We start from the raw sequence: 23,976 nt of genomic DNA, 5'->3' as shown, positions 1-23,976 counted from the left end.
TGGGGCGTGGAAACCAAAAATAGAGAGGGCATAGCCGAACATATGAAACAGGAAAATACAGCTGTGTAATCCCTTTATTTCAGCAAAGTAACTGTATTCTGATTACCACCTTTTTAAATGGTAACCGTAATGGAGTACAGTTACTCATATTTTGTATTTTAAATACGTAACGGCGGTACATGTATTCCGTTACTCCCCAACACTGCAGGTAAGTAACATGATTGGGTATAAAAAGAGCTTATTAGAGAGGCAGAGTTTCTTAGAAGTTAAGATGGGCAAAAATTCAACAGGCTGGGAAAAAGGAAAAAAACCCCACCTCTGTTCACACACTGTGGAACAGTTCCAGTCATGTTCGTTAACTTAAAATTGTGAAGATTATATATACTGTATCATCTGCTACACATAATATCGCTCCAAAAATCTGGAGCAATTTCTGTGTGCGAGGGACGATGCCAAATAAATCAGTAACTAGATCAGGAAATCTGGGGCCTGATGTGCCACTGCATTAAAAACAAGGTATGATTCTGTCATGGAAATTATTGCCTGGGCTCAGGAACACTTCTAGAAATCACTGTCTGCTCCATCATGCAAAGAAGAAGAAGTCTTATGTGAACATAAGCCAGAAACATCACCATTGTCTCTGCTCATTTAAAATGGAGTGAGACAAAGAGGAAAACTGTTCTGTGGTTAGACAAATTGAAATTCTTTTTAGAAAATGTAGAAGCCATGAATGGCTTTTTGTCAGAGCTTAGTTCAAAAACATGCATCTCTGATGGTATAGGAGTGCATTAGTGTCTGTGGAATTGGCAGCTTACAGATATGGAAAGGCTCCATTGATGCTAAAAGGTATATACATGTTTTATAGTGACATTTGCACCCATCATAAAGACGTTTTTTTCAGGGAACGCCTTGCATATTTTAGCACAACAATGCTAAACTGCATACTGCATCTATCAACACAACATGGCTTCAAAGTAGATGAGTATGGGTGCTGAAGTGGCCTGCCTGCAGTCCAGACCTTTGGCCAACTGAAAACATTTAGTGCAACATGAAAAGAAAACCCAGGACTGCTGATGAGCTACAATCCTCAATCAGACAGGAATGGTAAAACATTCCTCTCCCAGATTCCAGTAACTAGCCGCTTCAGTTCCCAGATGTTTACGAGCTGATCTTTAAGGAAGAGCGGATGCTGCACAGTGGTAAACATGGCCCAAATTTCTGGAGACGTGTAGCTGCCTTCAGATTCAAAATGACCTTAGTTTTCTTAAATTTCACATTTCAGAATAACATTCAGGGGAGTCATTTGAACAACTTGCTTCTTGACAGTTTAATATGTCAGACTCCATCCAGAGTCCATATATATATTTCTGTATCTGTGTGTGTTTGTAAGCCTGTATGTATGCATCTATATGCATGTGTGCCTATGTATGTATATGTGTATCAGGGATTAATTATGGAGAATAAAGGTCTACTTGTACGCAGTGAAACTGTGGGTTTTGAAGTGAGATGGGAGATGATTTTCTGTTTGGCTGAGCAGGCTCAATGGTCCTATTCAACTAGCCCCCTTACTGCCCATTGTCCTACCACCACCAGCCCTTCACACACACACACACACACACACACACACACACACACACACACACACACACACACACACACACACACACACACACACACACACACACGGCTGTAGTGGAATTGGAGAGGAGCCTGGGGGAGAAAGAGCGGTGAAGAGTTGGGGGATGAGGGAGGTCCAGCTGAAGCAGAGAGTGAAGTGAGTAGGTGCAAAGGAAGATTTCTGAATGAGGTACAGAAGTAGAAATAGCCTCATGATGCTTAAATTGTATCTCTGTAACACTCGCAAACTGTTATATATCAGTTGCTCTTGGATTTTATCCTTGTTTACACAATTTACCCTAATCAGCTGTCCTGACACATGGCTGCGAGCTGTCATCATTTGTTGTCACATTGGTATGTGGTCAGTTCTATCAATGTGTATATTTTAAAGACACAATTTGGAGCAGGTTAATATCCACTTTTCTCAGGTTAAGATTACATACACAATGAGCATGTCATACTCTAAGTTAGACCTCTTATCCAGTGGTTAACCAGTACTACATGACCCCTCCCAAAAAAGGCCCTCAGACAATACAAACACACGGTGGTCAGACAATAGTCTGGCAAGGAGAGAGAGGAACTCACACCCGTCAGGGGTTAATAATTGTCTGTCACTGGTTTGGAGCCTATTAGGACATTGATCTGACTGTGTCTTTTATGCCACCTGGGGAAAAGGAATGTGTCGGGTCTCCTATTGTGTCTGACTGTGTCTGGGAGAGCATCGAGTGGTCATACCCTCTGTGTGTGTGCGTGAGAGTCAAAGAGAGGTCAGTCAAAGTGGAATGGGCCAGAGCGTCACACTGTGCAGCGACAGTGGAGGGTTGGATATTCTTGAGGTCAGCTGGTCAAAGGTCATTCAGCCCTTATGTTGATTTCAAAGCAGAAATCACTGCATGTGGAAAATTGCATTTAAACATGTGAATACAATGCCATCATAGCAGGGATCGACACTGCAACTGACCAAGCAGGTTCTCTCATTTAGTTAGCAATAGCCAGGAAGTTAGCTAATGCTATGAAAAACTATCAAAAGCAAACCACCATTAGCAACCTGCATTTGGCTAACAGCGAACCTAATTGGATAATATATTTCTTATATTGCAAAAATTAATAATGACATACACTGACCAGCACATAAACACATGCATAAGCCCATTCAACATAACGCTCACTCTATCATCGAAGACATACAGCCTGAGCAGTTAAGTGCTAATAAAGACATGAGCACCTTTTGCAATAGCTTAACTTTTACACAAACAAATAACATCCACAAACCGAGTTTCAGTCGTAGCTTCTCCTGCTTGTTAGATAAATTCATCTCCTCCTCTTTTTGAAACATTATTTCATAATAAAATGTCTCAGTCAAACTCATTCCTTAATTCAGTTAAGCAATCGTTTACTTATCATAAGCGATGTCTGAGTAACCTGTAAACTTAGGAACAGTCACAATTTATTAGGAGTAGAGCCTTTAACACATAGTCTTTGTGGAGGATTGTGAAAACCAGGTGAGGAAGGAGAAACAAGGAAGGAGAAAAGTGTTAGTTGGAGGCAGTATAAAAATGCCACAAAACATGTCATTGTAAAATGACTGCATGTCAAAGAAAGCTGTTATAAATGCAAAATCCAAAATATTAAAGCATATGAATTAAAGCAAAGTTCTTACATGTTCAGTCAGCATTAACACTTTCACCAGACAGGCATATATGCATGTAGTAATTATGTTGAAGATAGTTTCTGTGTTCTATGTTTCTATGAGGCATTTGTCATACTGCTAAATAACATCTGGGAGATAGCACTGTGTTTTGGTTATGTTATATGAAATAAAAGAGATAAATAAATGAGATATGCTGAGCAATGTTTATAACTCTGTGAGTTAATATAGGTTTGGGGGACTGTAGGAAGACAAGCAAACCCTCCCCCCCCCCAGTTCTGTCTTTTTGGGCAACCATCTGTTAGACCTCAGACTTAGTGAAAACACTCAGATGACACAGCTGGGGTTTAGAGGAGGGTATTTAAATGTTTGTGGCTGCCTGTTGGTTGGCCACGTAGTCAGAGTTGAACTTGAAGATGGAAAAAAAGGTGGTGAAGTTTTGGTTATAGGATAAGGGGAAGGCAAATATTGGTTATAGTTTGGATAAGATGTCCTCTGAAATGAAAATTAGGCAGTTTTGCATCCTCTGAAGTGAGAGAACGGCCGCTACGTGTGTGTGTGTGTGTGTGGAGGGGGTCCTCTGTTGGTAGGACAATGAGACAGTGGGAGCTGCAGCAGTTTGCTGAAAGATGACTCCTTTGCCGTCTTCCAAAATCACATTTCCTCCCACATCTGTCCTTCTTTTTGTCTCCTCATCCAAATGCTTTCTCTTTTGGGCAGCTTCTAACCCCCTTCTCTTCTTCTGCCGTCCCTCTTTGCTAAAAAATAATTGTGTGTTTCTCTTAGCAAACATTAGCTCATTTTAAGGTTTTAGCATAGGTTTTTATTATTTTTGGGGTAATAAATTTTAAATCTAGAATTCATGAGGACAGTTGGGTAGTACTGTGGGGCTCACTGTAACATAATCAGTGAGACTGAATCAATGTTTTGGTAATTAAAAATGACATTAGGCAAGAAAATCCCCCCAGCAGACTAGTAACTAGAAACTCAGAAAGGCTTTCAGTTAATATGAGGAACCAGCTGAATTGCAGTGGAAATTTCCTACCAAATTAGCTCAGACAATCTAACAGAAAGATTCCTGCATAATGAATTGAAGTTACTCCTATCTCTTTGTCTCTCCCATACTTCTGGAAAATAAACTGAAGCACAAAAATGTGTGATAAGCACTCTGAAATTACATTTGTGAATGCTCAAAAACAAAGCATTTGCCCCTTGGCAGGCTTATTTATGTTTGTGCTTATTTGGTAACTCTGGTCCAGGGAACACCAGGTGATCTGGCTTGGTACGGAAGGTCAGTTCTGTGATGTCACTTCCCCTTCCTCTCCGGATATTCCCAGCATTCTACTGCCAGCAGCCAGGAACTCTGGGAACTGAGAGCAGGAAGCCTGGCTCCTTTGGAAGAGTGAAAATTAAAAGAGGGCAAATAGCCTAGGATTAGTTGAGATATTATGTGATATTTCTGCAGCAGTGAATGACTCATCATTTTCTGCGAAATGTATTCAAATCTGTGTGAATGTAATTGAGATTGTGTGATATATCTGTGAAACACCAACAGAGAAATATTGCCCCCTCCTGGCTTTTCTTCATGTCTTTTTTGTCTGGATTATTTAGTCCTCATCCTTTTGAATGAGAGAGCACACCAAACCTTCTCCCCTTTAACTCCACCTAGTACATTAATCAAAGCCCACTATAGGCTATCTCAAAATACAGTGTAATAACAATGAAAGCATTAGAGGTTAAAATACTCTATAATACAGCTTAAGAATAAAAATAACTTTGCTGATCCCAAAGAGAAATTCATATGTTTGACATAGCTCGTCTGCTATTAACACGAGAGTTTAAAAGCCTGCTGGCTGTGGGTGCGAATGATTTCTCTGTTTTACAATGGTGAGAGAGGAGTCTTCCATTACTGATGTTTTTTGTTCCATCAAGATGCTGTAAAGTGTGTTATCAGAGTTATTCAAGATGGCATACACCCAGATAATAATGCGTAATTACAATGCAAGAAGTATATTGGGATACTCTGTAATACAGTTTGCACCCCTGATAATAAAGAAGTGAAGGTTAGGATTCTCTATAACAGAGCCTGCACATGGATAATAATGTGTAATTACAATTGAATGAAAAATTTATGGTGATAAAAATTAGACTGAAACAATTACATGATAAATGCCAGGAAATAGCCACTTAGGTCTGGGACTATATCATGAAGTGCTAATACACTATTCTTATCAAGGTCTAAGAATAGATCCTTTTATTACTGTAAGTATGCAAAACATCTATGTGACATGAAAATATCACATTCATATAAACTAGCACAGCCATGGCTATAATTATTAGCACATTATGGGATTAACAATGTAGGATCATACAATATAATTTATGGCCAGGATATTCTGAGGTCCATGCAATAAATAACAGAAGAATTTATTGATGATTGTTGTAGGGTGATCCTAATAGCATTTTCACCCTTACATGTCTCAAACAGTTTGTTTAATTATAATATTAGGAAACGTTTCTTATTTAGATTTGTTGATAGAGTCCCTGAGCACCGGAAAGTATACCATAAACATGCATACTGTGTCATTATTGATACTGTCACCAAGGAGAAGTATATTCTTTCAGCTGTAATCATTAGTGTATGCAATTCACATGTGTATGGTTGCATGTTGGTACTTTTTCTATGATGTTCACCGCAAAACACATTAAAGACTGTGCACAGTATTTGTTCTGTGAACCAGAAAGACTGCAACATCCGGAAGGAGGGAGGGGAACATGAGCATTTGGCTCTAAACCTTAAATGATGGGGACCTCTGCTGGTAACATTTCACATGATATTTTTTTGAGTAGGAAATACCACAAAGGCGTTATATTTTAGCACACAAAATTGTTTATAATGGTATTCATCTACCTGGTCTGTTCATTTTCACACATTGAGTCAGGGAAGGTGATTCAGTCTAAACTCTTAAGTGCTATAAAATTTTTGATTCAAGCAAAAATTCGAAACCACACAGAAAACACAGGTGTTGCTGTGATGTTATAACTGGTATTGCAAGAAGTAACAGTATGTGAATGTGTGTGTGAATGGGTGGATGACTGGATATGTAAAGCGCTTTGGGGTCCTTAGGGACTAGTAAAGCGCTATATAAATACAGGCCATTTACCATTTACCAGTAACAAACAAGAAGCAACTGAAAAACTTTTTTTTTTTATTGGTGACAACGCTGCTGAGACAAAGCCATATTTTGTTACTGTGGTGGTTTGTGTCGTATCCCTTTATGTTGACTGAGCAGCAGTGGTTCCTCATCTCAGTCAGTTTGCCTTGAGGAGCCCTTCATCTGTTAAAAAAAAAGCATATATACATTGTTTGGACCAGCATGTATGGGGAACTTGATGCATTTGCAGGAATTGATTCAAACTGAGCTGTAACTTTTACTTGTATTTATCATGCATCAACAGTTTTTCCAGTGAGCAGAAGTGTTTTCCTTTATAGGTTTGCAAACTGGGATCGTGGCTCTGTTGCATGACCCAATTTGGGCTATTAGTTGTTGAACAAAAGACATAAGAGCATATTTTTCTGGAAACCTTAGTGAAATCATAATTTTTCTTTGGAAGCAGTAAGGGTGTAATTAGTTTTTTCACAGGTCTGCACAGAGTCCTGTGAAAAACCTTACTCACACGATTGTAATTTGTCCCTCCATAAAAATATCTTTAAAAAAAATATATTCAACACAACGACAACAAATTAAAACTCTTCACACTTCTTGCTAATGATGTCATGTAAGTAACATTAGTCAATCAGTCCATCGTCACAGAATGGCATTGGTTGAGTTGAAGCTCAATATCAACAAACAATCAGAGAGAGATAGAGAAGGGCTGTTTATAAGAGGAGGAGGAGTAAGTTCATGCCTAACAACAGTAATTCCAAATGACATTTGAGCAGCTGTGACAGACTGTGTTCTTGCTCATGGAATGGCAACCAGATTGAAAAATGCCCCTTTCTGCAATCAATGTTTATGTTTTCCAGCACAAACACCCATTAAAGTGGCCCCTTTCACATTTTTTCTCATACAACATAATGTTCCCATTTAATCATTATAATTACACTGCATGAGAAACATGTGAAAGAAGCCATTTCCATGAGTAAATCCTAAGATGCAAGACGACCGGAGCTACGTGTTGTTAACATTGTTGTTTTTCCTTTTCTTTTCTTTTCTTTTCTTTTCTTTTCTTTTCTTTTCTTTTCTTTTCTTTTCTTTTCTTTTCTTTTCTTTTCTTTTCTTTTCTTTCCTTTTTTTTTTTGATGTAGTAGCATAATAGCAGTAATGTTTTTTTTCCGACTGGCCGTGTGTGTGTGTACGATCACTGGTTAAAACTGTTTTGATGTGATGATGTGGTTTAGCCATAAGGGTTAGAGGTTTTTTTTTTTTTTTTAAATGTTGTTTGAAAATTGGGTTTTCTGTTTACATATGAAGAAAAAACAAGGCTGGGAGATTTTTTTTAAGTGCCTCAGCCATGGACTTGGAATCTGTGGGATTTCTATGAGATAAATGTGTCTTTGTGTTTATTTGCATCCTGCCACAGTTCTGCTCTGTTATACTTGTTTTATTTTCGCACCATCTTTCATCACCCCGCAGTACTCCTCACACTCTGCCTTGCTGTAGAACTTGTTGCCGTTGGCCTGGCAGAAGCCGCTTTTGTAGGCCACACACAGACCAGCGGTGGAGTCAAAAACCCAGATGGGAGGCTTCCCTGTGCAGGGCTGAGCATCCATAGGCAGACGGCACACAGCTGAAATGACAAAAGAGATACACACAATATAATATAGGTAATATTCATTCGTGGTGTGCCACAAGAGTCTCAAGTAGAACATGAATTGCACTTTGTAAAACAGTTGCAGTCCCTTTCTCTGTGGCTGTTATAAGGAGCCTCATTGAAAACAAACACAGTAGCTTCTCATAGAAAATAAGTGTTCTTCCGTTTACGCGTCATTTGGAAACCCCAGCTGAATCCATAATTAAATGTTGGACCAAACCCCCCAAAACCTGAATTTGCACGTGTGTTGCACGGACATCTATGCACATTAGCAAATGTCATGTTGTGTTTGTTTTTTCTTACCTTCGGTGCGGCAACTCTGCAAACAGTCCCTTTCATTTTCAAAGTTGTTCTGATTGCCCAAACATCCTCCATACTTGAAGAGCTCGCAGTTCATTGAAGAGGAGTTGTAGTAGTAACGCACGTGGATCCCGAAACACGGTCCTGTGTCTGGTGCTGCTTTACAGGCCTCTGTGGGAACAGCGAGGGAATATACATATGCATAAGAAAATATACAACATCAGAATCAGAACTTGATATTTGGCATAAACTGATATCCTACCAGTCCCATTGAACATAGCTGTATCATCACCAGAGCCCTCCACATCTGGAGCCAAAGAAGGCACTGCATTTCTCCTCACACGCTGTTTAACACAGACACACAGACTCAGAGATACAAAAATGACTCAACCACAAATAATCTGCATTATACCGATAAAATGATCTCCTATAATGTAACGTCTCACATGGATTATATGATGGCCTTGTAATTCATTTATGATGAATTCTACCATAAAACTCAAACTCCTGAGTACAAAGGACAACAGATGTTCTTTCATGCATTTTAAAGGAAATACAATTAAAGCATATGCATAAAATATTCAATGTTAAATAGATTGTAATACCTGAGGCTCAGGCTGAGCTGTGGCTGTTGCCACCTCCTCTCCAGGAACACAGTCACCTGCAGATCAAGTGAAGTAGTGTCATTTGTTCATATACTTCATCTATAGCCTAAAATGTCGTGTTAAGATGTTATGAAACACAGTTCCATTCTTCAAGTTTTTTATTTTATTGTGTGTGTGTGTGTGTGTGTGTGTGTGTGTGTGTGTGTGTGTGTGTGTGTGTGTGTGTGTGTGTGTGTGTGTGTGTGTGAGCCTGGATTTTCATGTCTTTTGTAAAGAGGTAGAACATACGCAAGGAAAGAAACCATGAAGATAGAGTGTAGATCTGGGTTGATTTCTTTAAAATGTAAGAACTAGAGTACTGATCTCGGAGGAAGACTGTATGCTTATCACTCCATTTTAGAAGAGTGTTAGCGTGTGTGATAATCTGTCTATGCGTGTGTCTGTATGTGTGGGCTGTACCTTTGTTCTCTTTAATGATAATATTGGCATCACTCATTCCCTGGTCTTTAACCAGTCTGTTAAAGTCATCCAGGACAGTGTTTCTCACAGTCATAGTTCGACCTGAAGAACACAATCATTTGGAAAATAAAAACCTTAAAATGGCATTAAGACTTCAGGACTTCACCTAATAGTCACTATAACAACAATCAAGTGTATACTTAAGGACTGTCAAATGAATCCATTTTGGTTTACATTTTACTCACTGTAAAGCTTAACTGAGGTGGTCTTATTGCCTGATAACTTCTGCTTGCTCATTATTACTATGGCGTACTCATTGTAGTTTGTGTGAACCACGTATGCATCCACGTCTGCCCCCCACTCTGTGAGAGGGAGAGTACAGGGAGAGTCATAATATCGAAAAATCCGCTGTACAAAAGCTCACGTACAGCATTATTTACACAGATTAGAGACATACTTGCAACATGATAGAAGAATCGTCCTGGTGTGGTGGTCAGCTCATAATCCTCAATCCTCTCCATACATGTTCCTCGTCTTAACACACACACACACACACACACACACACACACACACACACACACACACACACACACACACAAAGAGGGGGGTTTAGAATATACTGGAGTTAAAAGCAGTTAATGTGTAGAGAGACTCATTTGAGGAAACATGTTTAATACATCAGTGAGCAGATCGCATTAATGTTACAGCTGCTACTGGTATTTTACAGCTTGATAGCTTCTTTTACAGCAGATTCTCAGAATTTGGTAGCTTTCACAAATAAAATTCATCCAGCAAAATTAAATATTATGTTTGTTTTTTTTTGCCAGATTTCTCTTAAATTTTGGTTAATCCAGTTTCCCTCAATATGTCTGCTAGAATGTTTAGAATGAGTACATTAGCAAAAACAAACAACAAAAAACATTTTTTTTAAAAACCCACACAGCTTGAAGGGAACACAATAGTGGACATTGTGTTTTGCTGTCAGAAATACATGCTTGCTGTACATTACTGTTTGTGTCCGCACACCCATGCGTTTTCTACTAACCTCAGTGAAGTTCGAGTCACCTTGAGTTTGCCTTCATTATCACCTCTCTGAAGTACCAGTTTTCCGATGGCTGCACCTGACTTATAACGTTGCATATAGGGACATGTGGATGCAATGGCAATATCATGCCATGTTCCCAAATACTGTCAGGAGAGGTAAACAAAAGGAAGATTTTCACAAATTGATATAAAACTCACAGACTGCTTAACCAAACATCTGGTATAAAAATAAAGATGTTACAAATATAGATTATTAAAAAAGTATATAGTTAAATGTTGTTTTAATGCTGGGTTTAAAGCAAAACGTCAACTTTAATTAAACTATTTTAAGTTTGTTTTAAAAATACAAGTTTGGAGAGGTCCTTGTGTTCTACATCTAAAGGAAACGTTTACTTTGGACCTTCTCAGTCCTGAGAATACAAGTGATTTGAAGCAGTCGTTTGACTGGATCATAAAGGATGTTTTGCAATGAGAAATAGATAAATATTACCTTAGGCTTGCTCTGTCATAGTTATCTATGAGCACTCAATGGATTCATACCCGACCTTTGCACTGTGCAACTAACAGCTCTAGTTTCCATTATAAAAGCCCTCAGCATATAATCCTCATATTTTTAGGTTTCCTCTGCTTGAGATTAAGGCTTAAAGAAATTTTCAGTAAACACTAAAAGAAATAAAATGTTAGAATTTAAATACACAGGAAAAGGGCATACCAGCATCTCCTGCTTTTAACTTTTTGCATTTAACACTTCTCAGAATTATGCAATATGCACAATGTTAAAGAATATTAACCAGAGCGCAGAACTCGAGCACTTACCTGGGTTAAATCAAAGTTTTCCTGTGTGGGGTAAAGCGGGTCTGTGAGTACAGGGAGCCCCTCGAGGCTCCAGGTCCATCCCAGGACCAGCAGAGTAATCACAGTCGCTGCTTTCTGCATCTCACCAGCTTGTCTGTCCACGCGTTGGTAACAATGTCCCCTAAGTATGAAACATCAAAACAGCCCCCTCTCACCTCTTGATTAGGAGACAGTGCATTGAACTGCTATGGGCTATGTTTGCCGGGTCCCCCTCATGTACCCAGCCCCCCCACAGCTGAGTAAAAAATAAACAAGTAAAAGAGCAAAGTTCAGATTTTGTGTATCTCACCTGACCACTGCAATGCAAACAAATCAATACTTGTCATGATTGGAGGGACTAATGAGTAACAATAGCATACTAGTTCATCCTAATGTGTATAAGTTATAGAAGTTATCTTTTCTGAACTACAGAGCCCACAATGCTTTGGGCGCATATACAAAAAGTTACGTATCTTGGCGAGTGAGCTGCCGTCTACAGCTCCACCCTTGTAATACCTAAATAACTATTGGTAGCTCAAGCTTGCACTTTGTACCAGTGGATGTACAGACCAGGACCCCAGCTCAAGATCACACTGGAACCTGAAAAATGTTATAATATTATTCACAGACAGGTTAGAGAGCAAAGAGGACCAGATGTGACTGGATAGTAGGTTAGCCAGAATCACATTTCTGAGGGCTTGGATTGGACTGATGTATGATTCCAGACATGTGTAAATTGTAACATTATAAAGTTACTAAATTGTAACTTTATAATGTGAAACCATGATGTTGGAGTAAATTTACAAGGTATCCACATGCATGCATGATTCTGTTTCAGCTCTCTCCCTCCATGTCCCGTTGGGGAGCGGTGCAGCCCATTTTGAAAATGATTCCTTGGGGCAGTGAAACATACAGGAAACATTTGTACATGAGATATTTTATTACCGTACACTTGCCATATGTTTGGTGCTTTTTTTTTCTCAAATAGCATGGTCGCTTTATTTGAAATAATATTGGCAATAAAATATTATCTTTAAATAAATATTTGTCACATCTCTTAAACTTGCACATCCAAATGCATATGATAAATAATTGTGGAAAGTATTAGCACACCATGCCATATATAGCAGGTGGTGCAGCTTTAAAAGGGCCTTAAAAGTTAAAGTCCTTTTTTTGTATTTAAACTTGTTTCACACATTAAAAAACAATTTGCATTTTGGACTATGTACCAGCTGTATATTAAAATATATAGCAAATATATATTTATTAAAACGCTCAAATTTGACAGAAACACAACATCCTTATTGCATTTTTTTTACATTTACATATTTTTATTTATATTAACAGTTAACAAGAGAGTGGAGGCAAAGTCGAGTGGGTGATTTGTGACAGATGGATAGCAGCAAGAGTAAAAGGAAGGTTTAAACGCTGGTAGTCATACCCAGTATGATGTTTGGTTTGGAGACAGTGGCACTGACAAAAAGACCTCGAGGTCTGCCAGCTCGAGGTTGAGCTCAAGGTGGTAGAGCTGAAGATGCTCAGGTTTTTATTGGGATTGACCAGAATAGAAAGGATTAGAAACGTGTACCACAGAGGGACAGCTCAGGTAGAGCAGTTCAGAAATAAAGTTAGAGTGGTAAGGCTGAGACGGTTTAGATATAAGCAAAGGAAGTATAGTGGATATACTTGGCAAAGGATGTTGAACGTGTAGCTGCCAGGCAGGAGTGAAAGAGGAGATCCATGGATATAGTGAAGGAGGACATGCAGAGGATTTATCTGACAGAGGAGGATGGTAAGGATAGGGTCAGATGGTAACAGTGAACTCTTCTTGGGGATGTGTCGTACGTGGAACCGCGTTTCTATTTAACCCTTTGGGAACAATAACCTGAAATAATGACATACAAGGTATTAAAATGCATTAAAGACTCATCACTTTAACATAGTTATAAATCTTGGGTTTTACAGTGTTATATGTTAGTGTGTTAGTGTGAAGCATGCACCTGAGTAGGTGTCTCTGTCATCTTTTCACCTGGAACACACTCACCTGTAAAGGCAGAAGGATTAGAGTTGATGACTTTCTAAAATGCAGTTAGTAATAGAAAACACTAAACATGCAAAACACAACCATGAAGATAATATTCAATAACAGGAGGGAAAAATCAATAACAGCAAGGGTGTCAAACATGGCTATCCCAGCGGGCAAATCTGTTCTGCTTGGGGGGGGGGGGGGGGGGGGGGCGACGATGACTATATTACAACAAATCAGAGGGTTCGCTCAGGTTGAACAGCATGTAAAGATGATTTGGACATGTGCAGAGGATAGTGAATATACTGGGCAAAAAATGTTAAAGATGGAGATGACGAGTGTAAACTCATCAATAGTTCTCAGGGAGAGTGTGCACCTTTGTCCTGATTCATGATGACAGCATCGTCTCTCATTCCATGCTCTCTGACCACTGTTTTAAAGTGATCCAGCACAGCGGGGCCTGCTTCCACAGTCCGACCTGAAGAGGACAGATTTTCTTTAGTGTTTTATAACACTGACTGTTCATACTCTGTTAAATACTGGAAGGAAACAGAAAGGCAGTGTTAGAATCAGCACATTTAAAGTTCCTAAAATCTCTGTGAGAACAACAAATTTCTATGTTTTTATAATTTTATATTGAAAAACATTAAATAGTTCCAAATTAAAAGGCTAAATGTGAGATCTCATGATTTGAACAAGATTACAGTCAGATATAGAGACAATTAGATTTTATACAGTAGCCTCAGAAGCTTTGCAAGTTTTACCTGCTTTAAGTACACTAGATTAGGTGTTGGGAATATGAAGTCTATTATTAGCTTACTCATAATTAATATTGATTGATAAATTAAAGTACCTGACCCTTGTTTTAATTCGGACACAAAGAAATGCACTGCTAAAAAAAAATCAACACAGATATCTTGATAAATCAAAGGTAAAATGGCTGATGATCCAACAGTGGTCACTCACTGTAAAGTTTGGCTATGGTGGTTTTATTTCCTGATGGTTTCTCTGTGCTCAGCAGAAGCATTACAGCATACTCATCATAGGTGGTATGAACCACAAAGGCATCAACGTCGGCCCCGAGCCCTGTAGAAAATAAAGTGTTAACGCATCAGGTTTTCTGAGTATTATTTTAGCATCATGAGAATGTTTTTATTGTACACATGTCACAGGAAGGATGTACTATATATGCAGGAAAGCAGAAAACATACTTGCAGTGTGGTAGAAGAATCGCCCTGGAGTGTCCGTCAAACTGTAATCTGTTGAAGTCTCCGTACACAAGCTGTTCCTATATGCAGACACAAACACATGAAAGGTTATATTGAGTGTAGCATACTCATCCACTCCATGAGAAACAGCATGTGGGTGAATCTGACCTGAAAGCAGTGGCTGTCATGGTGAAGTTCTCCTCAGATGCAACATGTTTCAGCTCAAGTGCAACAATGACAGGGTTTCCCCTCTTACGCTGCATATAATGAGGGCAGGTAGACACCACTGCCACCTCATACCACTTTCCCATAAACTGCGAGGAACACGGCATGACATAAAACAGAACAGATACTAATATTATAAAATGGACCAGTCAAAACAAAACAGAACAGCTTAAAAATGTCATGAGCGCAGTTTTGAATTCTGTCAAGGAGTGTGCAGATGTGAGGGAGTAAAGTTTAGGTATTGCATAAGAGAAGGACCTGGCACCCAGATGAACACTGCAGGAAGTTTAAGTTTGGAGGAGATCAGTGAAATATGCAGGGCAGAGCCTGTGAAGAACTTCAAATGTTAATAGTCATGTTTTTAGGGTGAATTCATGGCAGTACAGGGAGCCAGTGTACTGTGGATGAATCAGCAGGGGTGTGACATGTTTAGCTGACTTCTGGATAAGCTGATGTTTCTCAGGAATTTGTGCCAAGATTGCTGAAGTCAAGGCGTGGTGCGACAAGACTCATAATTACTGTACATTAAAACATGTGGATTGACGTGCAGCAATAAAAACAACCTCAGATATTATTGAATGAAAAGAAGTGATAAACTTTGTTGTTGGGTGGGGTGGGAAATAACTAAAGAAATTTCATTTTTTAGTATTTTATCCACTCACCTGCTCCAGATCAAAGTTCTCCTGGGTCAGGGTAAAATTTTTTGGCTCCACAGGAGATACCTGGAAGGTCACGAGGGCCCACCCCATTACCAGCACAGACACAGGCCTGACCGCTCCCTGCATTTTGTTTGCCTGCCTGTCCAACCTGTCTCTTTCTGTCACCTCCCAGAAACTTTTGTCTGCTGCCTTTCTGGGTCAAACGGACACCCTGCGTATGTGGCTTTTGTGAATCCCCTCTCAAAACACAACCAAAAGAAGCAAGAAAAGACACAACTTAACGCGCAAAGTTCTGACAATCAGTGTGTCTGTGCACAGAGGTGTGTGCATGTCACTGTGTGTCCTTTGGTCCAAATAATCAGAAATGAATTGCTGGACTTCAGAGTTTGAAGCTAAAACAAACAACTGATCAATATACGTTAGTAATTAACAGATTGTGGGGAAATGTAGCATTAGTATCAGCTACAGAGACTTTTTGATGTTACCACAGACAGAAGTGTCCCTTCAACATACAGCTCATTTAATCTCATTTCTCATGGTATCATGATATCTGCATCATAAACTGTATGTCACATACTGGTGTGTATGTGCCACCTGGTGTTCACTGAGGGAAAAAACTTCCTTTCAGTGACCTTTAGACCACTTGTTTTGTGCCACAAATGCAGTAGAAACTGTAGATAATCTACTCAGAGATTTATTTATTATGTCCAGGCTGAATATTTATTTAATTATGTCAACAGTGTGAAAGAGCACAGCTGATATGGCTCAGGGCAGTCGATGAAGCAGCCAACTTTTATTTACATTTGTCTTTTCAGTGTGAACCTCTGCAGCAACACTTTATGCAAGAGAAAGTGTTTGTGCATATGCAGGTAAAATTTCTTAATTCAAGAAAAATGCAGCTGATCAGAAATATATTTATTGATATATGATGACTGTATCGCCAATATTATAGCTGGTAGAGGTAACTGTCAGGTGATGAACATATAGATCCCAGTAAAACACAGAATTACATACTAACATATTTTACATGTAACCATAATAAGACAAAAAACCCACCCTCAAATTAGATTAATAAAAGTCTGGAGGTCAATGTTTATTTAACTATGTGAACTGTGAAAATAATGGAAAACGCTTCATAATCAAGGTTGATCTATAGGATAAATGTAATCAGCAATATCTGCTTCTTGTGCCATTTGCAGTCAGCATCATGTTTGCTGAAGTTTTTTTTAATAATAGTTTATAATACATAAATGCTGTCAGAAACTGGACACAGACACACAGCTGGAACAGCACGAAGAACACGTGATGCCACCCTCATCTCAGGCACAGCAGGGAACCTAGAAGGGGGAACAGAAAGGATTTTATACTAGCTGGACAGAAATCATTCGCACACGCAGATTTAAAATAACCACCTGTGTTTTTTATATATATTTTTCTTTAAAAAAAGAAAAAGAAAAAAAAAGAAATTGCCTTACCTAACGCCCAGACCCTGATGACGGGCAATTTTCTGTTCACCAGAAAACATACAGACCAAAATTATGACAATTTTTCTTCAACATGCGCGCAGATGTGTATATACTATGTGTATATATGGAGGCGTGTTCCCCCTTGCTTCACCTGCTGGAGGTGGAATCAGAATAGACTCTCTTGGTAAACCGCGAGACAAGGCAAAGGTTTTAAACTTCTGTACGACTTCAGGCCTGACGCTCAGAGTGCGAGCTGCAGACAAGTACAGAAACAGACATGTGGTGTATAGAAGACAGAATTGCAGTGGCCTGCATGTTCAGACGCATCTGTGAGCGTGTCTCACCATAAAGTGCCACCTGTGTGTACTCTCTGTTGAAAACCTTGTGCTTAAGGACCATGGCGTAGTCAGTGTAGTTTGTTTCCACCACAGTGATGTCCTTCACCATGTTATGGCCTGAGAGAAATTGTGACACAGAAGCGAGATTTTAGCACCCCTGCTAGTTGAACATTTAAAAGCAAATTGATAGGCAGATTAAATAAATGAATAAATAGACCAATACATTAAATCTGGATGAAACAGAATTGCCTGCACTAAACCCAAATGGGATGTATATGATTTTTCTATTAGGCCTGTATAGGTTACTTAAAATGCAAAAAGCTAAAAACAAAAAACAAAAACAAAAAGAAAAAAACATGAACGTAAAACCCCCCCAATTGCATTTGGTAGAAGATAAAATTAATTTACAAGATATGTAATTTTTGTATTGACTTACTGGATGTTAATGAATCTTAATTCGATTAAGATTTAATTCTAAATTATTAAATTTAATAATATACATTTTGTTATTTAGACAGCAGACCTATATAAATAATAAAAAATACTTAAGTGTCGCATGAAAACTTAAACCTACTTAAAATATTCTCAAAATTGTAATGAAAATTTTATACATTATTGAACAATTTACATTCATTTAAATGTTCATTACAATACAATTCTAACATAATCATAATTATACCACTGTAAAAATTATGCATTTTAAATTACTACATTTAATAATATACATTTTGTTATTTAGACAGCATGCTATATAAACAATAAAAAATACTTACATGTCACATGAAAACCGTAACTGTAAAAAATAATAAAAGTAAAAAAGAAAAATCCCCCAAATATATTTGGGTGTGTATTCTGCTCTTGTTTCCTGTTCTCAGTCTTATGTCATTACTTTGTCACATGTGCCTGGACTGCACAGCTTCATCCTTGTGATCACTGTGGTTTTTTTGCTCATGACATGTTGCTGATCCTGAATGTCAACTCATGCTGTGAGCACCAGTCAAGTTTTTATTCTATGATGGAAAAAGTCAGTTGTCTTTAGAAAAAGACTCACGTGCACTGAAGTAGGTGAACTGTCCAGGTACACTCGCCCTCTCATACTGGTACTTTTTGATTACACAACCAAAGGATCTGAAAAAAGCAAAGAAAAATGAGTGTTTATCCACAAGTGTCACTTTCTTACTCCTCTCTGTTTAACTCTTTTCCTTGACTAGCACACATATGATAGCTTTGATGTTATTAATTCAATAAAGCCCAATATGTATTATTGTTGTATGCAAGTTTGCCACTCAACAGCCATCTTAAATAACTGTGAGAGCATATTGTGTAAATTACAAAGGTTACTGGAGCACATAAAGGGCATGGACACAATAACAAGTCAAATTTAATTAAAAGATCTTAAAAAGTGTCCTGACTTTGCCCCATAATAGAGTTTAAAAAAGCTCTGCCACAGTCTTTTCTCACACAGACTGAGCGGCATGTCCCTGCGTGTCCACATATGTCAACAGTGATCAAATGTGTCACCCCTGCAAAAACAGACTCACGTTGCCTCCCACATTGTGAGATTAGCATTGCCGTTTGGCAGCGGCGTGATGGTGCCCATGGAGGCCTTAATTATTCTTCGGAATGGGACGAAACGCGGAGAGTCATAGGCGACCCCCACGCGATACCATTTTCCTGCAAACTAAACACACACAAAACAAACAAAAACAGGACACAGTTTATTGGAACTTCTGAGCAGTCATGCACAGGCTACATGTGACCTGTCTGTCACAGTCCCAGACGCACTGGGTGACATAAACCAAATGGTTAAATGCACGTGAATTTAACCATTTGGTTAAATGGTTAAATGCAGGGCTCTTTATTTAAATAAAGAGGAAGAAGTATTTCCCTGAAACAATGAGGTTCTGTATTTTAAGGCACAAATAATGTGTTGGGAGTATTTTTAGTCGGGTAATTGGTGCACTAAGTATTTAAGGAAGCAAGGTGGGGTATGTGGGATTGACTCAAAATAAACTACAGTGCTTGTGTTGATCGGAATGAAAGAGCACATCTTGAAGTGAAATGGTGTGGCTCACATATTTATTTTATCATAGGCTGTAATGTGTACCCTGTTGCAAGCACTTGTGTAAAGCAGGGCATCCTTACCTATCTCAAATGTTCGATGTACATCAAAACCGATGAGCCACTTTCATTTTTCCTCATGTAAAACGGTGTTTACTTGACTTAATGTCAATGATTATAATTATATTGGGAAAGTGTTAACTTTTACTCTTATATAACAGACAATAGCCTACATTAAAAAAAAAAATCCTGGCGGGGAAAATAAAATCAGCACTACTTTGTGTCAAATAAACATTTTACTTTTAAAATAAAGAATAAAACGTTAAAAGGCTTACAGGCATAATATGGCTAAGAAGAAGTAAGTGCGGGACAATCCCACTTCATAGCCAGTCAAACACATTTCTTGTGGCACATATGCCAAAGAAAGTTAACCTCACACAGTCCATCAAACCAGGAAACGATTTACTTGTGCATTAATCTTGTTTATTGTAAGGTAGCAACTCATCGCAAACTGTGCGCACACATAAAACCACCAGCAGACAGTAGGTGGCGTCATGTAACAAACAAAGAACAGCTGTTCTCCTTTTAAAGAAACCCCGTTCTTAACAAAACGAATAAACGTGGTTTGAAACATAAAAAAATATATAAAAAGAAAAAAGCTTAAAAACCAAACACCCTCCATCCTACCTTCTGCAGGCTAAAATCTTTCTGCGGCTTCACATTTGCATGTACCATCATCATGCACAGCATCACCATGGCAACAGTCATCGTCATGGCTGAGGAAGAGAAGCCGCGAGGTGAGCTGGTGTCTGACCTGAGCCAAAAGTGAACTGTGCTGCCAAAGAGAGGTACAGAGTGGCAAAGCCTGGGGTGATGTTTACTTTTCCCCCCTGCTGATCCACCCACCTGGTTGTCAGCCAATCATCGCCAAGGTTCAAGGAACAGTAGCCAAGTGTTGGAAATGTGCAAGTCTGAAAACAGCCACGGACTTAAACGCTTTATAGGTTCAGCTTGTGGTTTACCAGAATCAGCTGCGATTCATGAGCTGTCCTCAAAAGCAAAGACTTCACATGATTTCACAACTCCCTGTCCCGCACTGAAAGACACATGAGGAAAAACAAGTCGAGAGACCAGTAACCTGTTTCTCAGCTCTGATGGTTCATTTTTCCATGGAGTACCGCTGTGTTGGCTGCTGCCTCCAGCTTAACTTATATTCGCATTTAAAAGGACAAGTTTGCGCAACAGCAGGGTCAGTCATAAATATCACGCATGTCCCTACAAGAAAGCTGTTCATACCTTTCTGTTAGAGGAGTTTCTCAGATTTTGAAACACCTTCACCAGCCGGCTTGTGGAATTTGGGTCTTAAGATGTCCTTAGGAAATAGGAACAGAAAGCAGTTTCTCCCAAAGAGCCTCTGCTTTAGAGATTTACTGGTGTCACCTTGTTTTTCCATATATCTTTGAAAAACAGAGGTTAACAAAAACAAACAAATTTCAACAGCTAAAATAACATGGAAAATGGACAGTATGAGTTGTGGATTTAAATGTTAAATGTAGGACACAATTACACCAGATGTGTTTGTGGTGCACGCTCAACAGGTGACAGGTCACGTCTAAAAAGATTTGTCCTGGGTCTAAATTAGTGCACGTTTCCTGTACAAATCTGAGGCAGTCATAAACGATCTTAAAAACAAACAAACAAAACAAAACAAAACAAAACAAAATTCAGCAAAATCTGCAGGGACCAAGACATTCATTTGAATCAGCATTGTGAAGCTTTAGTAAACAAGGTGCACCTCTCTAGAAAATATCAACATGTACAAGTTTTTGCAGTGCTTTGATGAATATATGCATGTGGAAAAGAAATAATATTTTGCTTAAAATCTCTCTTTGAAATCAGTTTAATAGTTTATTACATTAAAGTTACCTTCACATTCCTTTTTTAGGACACACCTTGATCTAAAATGACCTGCTTAGCCCGATATTTGGTACAGCCATTAAGAGGAGCCTATCTCACTATCAGAATTCAAACTCGACAGTCTGCATCATCAGAAGACAAAAAAGTGTCATTGCAATCAGAGTCCAGTGAAGAGTTTAAATATTTTTTTATTAATAATGATGATTTTTCCATTTGCAGCTCTGCTTTTATCCCATTTTCTTGAGATGCATGATGTATACAATGAGCCTTCAGTGGACAAGGGGACATCAGTGTGTCACACACACAGCACACCTCACAGACCTCCTCTACGCACTCTGCACAGAACTGCTGTCTATGGAGTGAGACAATAAAATTATATATACTGAATTAAAAACAAACAACTAATCCTTTTCCACATATGTAGGCAGACATGTTTGAACCACGACAGGGAGGAACAAAGAAAAGTGCAACACAAAAAGATGTGTTATACATAAAACAGCCAGGCTGCGTGATCACCACTCAGTTTAACTTAACTGTGCCTTAAGAGGTGACTCGTCACTTGTATTTGAAGCGACATACATTGACCGATCTCATTATGAGCTGGGAAGACTGGTGACAGCTTGAAGCCTTTGAGGCTTTCCTCACCAAATTTGACCATTTCAGAAGTTTTGTTGATTTCTTAGTATGAGAGAAGCTGAATGGTCACACTGATCTCCATGTGTGAGTGTGTTAGGGACTCATGTTAAATCCAAACCGTACAACGATAATGTAAATGTATTCAGATGGTATGGGAACTTGGTTCCTCAGAGTCATTTTAATGACATGCTAAATGAAAGCTCTGAATCAGTTTTAAACTTCTTAAACAAATTATCATGCGTGATCATGACCATGCCTAGTTTGTATAGTGTAGTTTCTGACTCAATATTTATTCTCTCAGACATCACAAAACAAAGAGCTCTGAGTAGATGCAAAAAAATCAAGTGTTTCCCTGAACCAACCCCCCCCCCCCCGGCAGATCCTGCTAAGAGAAAAAACAAAAAGCCATTCGATTGTCTTTCAAAATGCATGAATCCTCTTTTCTTATATCAAAACCACAAAAAAGCTATGATTTCACACAAACAACACAAAAGCAAACAGATGTAGCAGTAAAACAATCAAAGTTCAATTAACAGTTGTTCAAAAATAATAATTTAACTCATTAAAAATAATGGAAACATCCTCTTCAGAGTGCTCTTTGTGGGACTGTTTAATCACACGCCCCCTGGTGGTCAGGGTCGATGAATGCAACCCCTCAGGTAGAAGCATCATAACAGCCAAACTGAGTTCCCTTTGGATATACAAATCAGACTTTACCGAACATGATCACCATCACTTATTTTCTTTTTCATACATTCATGAGAACATTTCACACTCATCATTAAAGAATAAATACAAGTTAATGAGAGAGACGGAGGAAGCAGCAACAAATCTGTCGAAACAGTTTAAACATAAACTGCTGAAAAAGATAACTTGCTGTATTGTAGGCAACTTAGGATGTGATCAGTTGCAATGTAAGAAGAAAAACAAAAACACACACACACAAACAGGGTAATGGCAGACTACAAACAACACACTTTGGTAAACAATATTTGCAAAAAGGTTTTGAGCGTTTGTTTGGAACGTCATGTTACGAGACCTTCTGAACCATCTTAAAAGTCAACTACCGTAAATAAAACCATCAAGTTGCAATTAGGAACTTAGGAAATATGTGAGATGTATTCAGATTTTTTGTTTTGAACAAATGTCTGAATCAGTAATAACACGAAGCAGGAAATGAGTACCCGAGAGAAACGGATGGGATTGGAGGGAGAGGAGAACGGGGAAGAGATGAAGGGAAAGGAATGGGCCGGTTGGCAGAAAGTACAATAAAGGCTTAAAATAAAAGTGCTGAGCAAACAGAAACTCGGGTAAAATACTATATGACAACCCAAGAAAGAAATACAAAGCAAATAAAACTGTTAGCAGACATGTTAAAGTTACAATTAGGACTAAAAGAACAGAAGAGTTTAAAAACAAGAAGTATAGGTTGGTCATTGGAATTGCTATCACAGCAGCCTTGGGAAATTGGACCCCTGCCCAATGACAAAAACAAACCCTTCCTGCACCTGGCAGGATAAAGATGCCAGTCCAGTGGCTGCCGTGAATAGTTATCAGACAATTTTCAGGAAAATATTTGGAGCTCCTGTGATCCGCGCCAGATTTGCATGACTAGTATGTCAGGTAATTCGGAGACAGACAAAATTAGGTCATGGAAGACGGACACCAACAGAGAGTGAAAGATGAAGTCCAAAAAGGAAGCGTGTGGGCCAGGGCCTGTGAACCTGGGAGGTGAACTCACAGTAAGGCACAGTGCTCTGCTTGTGGTTGATGATGCTCATTCATGCTGCTACAACCTCAGAGAACATCTACTGCAAACAACAGACAATAACATTGATGACAAAGCATGTTGTCTTCTCTTCTTCTACTGCTCCATGTTGATGCACTCCTTCCAGTTCAAATGTTCCTGCTCCCGCCTTTGAATCTTTGGATCATTCAGCATTCCCTCAACTTGTAGAACATCCCTTTTAGCACCAGATGAACTCCTCACTGATCAGGTGCTTTTGCCACTTCACTCAAATTTATATAATATAAAAGAATATACACACCCTAATATAGGCAAAGTCTACCTTTCAGGACAAAACCTGCACAAAACAGCCACACAGCAATACTGGACT

The 23,976-nt window shown here is 38.8% G+C and overlaps 4 protein-coding genes across 7 annotated transcripts in view; all 4 read right to left on the bottom strand.

Moving 5' to 3' along the window:
• Nucleotides 1-6,457: 6,457 nt before the first annotated feature.
• Nucleotides 6,458-11,531, bottom strand: ambp (alpha-1-microglobulin/bikunin precursor). The gene is made up of 10 exons (XM_004538287.5): nt 11,306-11,531; nt 10,491-10,633; nt 9,902-9,978; nt 9,690-9,806; nt 9,445-9,546; nt 8,986-9,041; nt 8,643-8,724; nt 8,384-8,551; nt 7,883-8,056; nt 6,458-6,603 (listed from the first exon to the last, which is right to left on the bottom strand). The coding sequence occupies exons 1-10, from the start codon at nt 11,423-11,425 to the stop codon at nt 6,578-6,580; spliced, it is 1,065 nt and encodes a 354-aa protein (XP_004538344.3). The 5' UTR covers nt 11,426-11,531; the 3' UTR covers nt 6,458-6,577.
• A 711-nt stretch (nt 11,532-12,242) lies between these two features.
• On the bottom strand, nt 12,243-15,783 carry LOC101486442 (protein AMBP). Of its 2 annotated transcripts, XM_004538285.6 has the most exons (7): nt 15,445-15,783; nt 14,726-14,871; nt 14,561-14,637; nt 14,316-14,435; nt 13,726-13,827; nt 13,324-13,367; nt 12,243-13,208 (listed from the first exon to the last, which is right to left on the bottom strand). In XM_004538285.6, exons 1-7 carry the CDS (start codon nt 15,565-15,567, stop codon nt 13,128-13,130), a joined length of 693 nt encoding a protein of 230 aa, XP_004538342.3. In that variant the 5' UTR covers nt 15,568-15,783; the 3' UTR covers nt 12,243-13,127. The 2 variants fall into 2 exon arrangements, with proteins under 2 accessions (XP_004538342.3, XP_004538343.1); XM_004538286.6 differs by lacking the exon at nt 13,324-13,367.
• A 552-nt stretch (nt 15,784-16,335) lies between these two features.
• ptgdsa (prostaglandin D2 synthase a) lies at nt 16,336-20,161 on the bottom strand. Its single transcript, XM_004538289.6, has 7 exons — nt 19,994-20,161; nt 18,787-18,926; nt 18,297-18,373; nt 17,252-17,362; nt 17,059-17,160; nt 16,917-16,948; nt 16,336-16,778 (listed from the first exon to the last, which is right to left on the bottom strand). The coding sequence occupies exons 1-6, from the start codon at nt 20,078-20,080 to the stop codon at nt 16,917-16,919; spliced, it is 549 nt and encodes a 182-aa protein (XP_004538346.2). The 5' UTR covers nt 20,081-20,161; the 3' UTR covers nt 16,336-16,778.
• A 1,232-nt stretch (nt 20,162-21,393) lies between these two features.
• slc27a4 (solute carrier family 27 member 4) overlaps nt 21,394-23,976 on the bottom strand; it is a 22,477-nt gene continuing 19,894 nt past the window's right edge. For all 3 annotated transcript variants that reach the window (XM_076886397.1, XM_004538292.6, XM_004538293.6), the window contains exon 14: nt 21,394-23,976. This exon is cut by the window's right edge and continues 1,411 nt beyond it. The gene's annotated coding sequence lies outside the window, so the exon portion shown is untranslated.

Source organism: Maylandia zebra, linkage group LG7 (assembly GCF_041146795.1).
Source record: "Maylandia zebra isolate NMK-2024a linkage group LG7, Mzebra_GT3a, whole genome shotgun sequence".
Lineage (NCBI taxonomy): Eukaryota > Metazoa > Chordata > Actinopteri > Cichliformes > Cichlidae > Maylandia > Maylandia zebra.
Note: the sequence above shows the minus strand (reverse complement) of the source record. Positions and strands in the feature narration are given on the sequence as shown.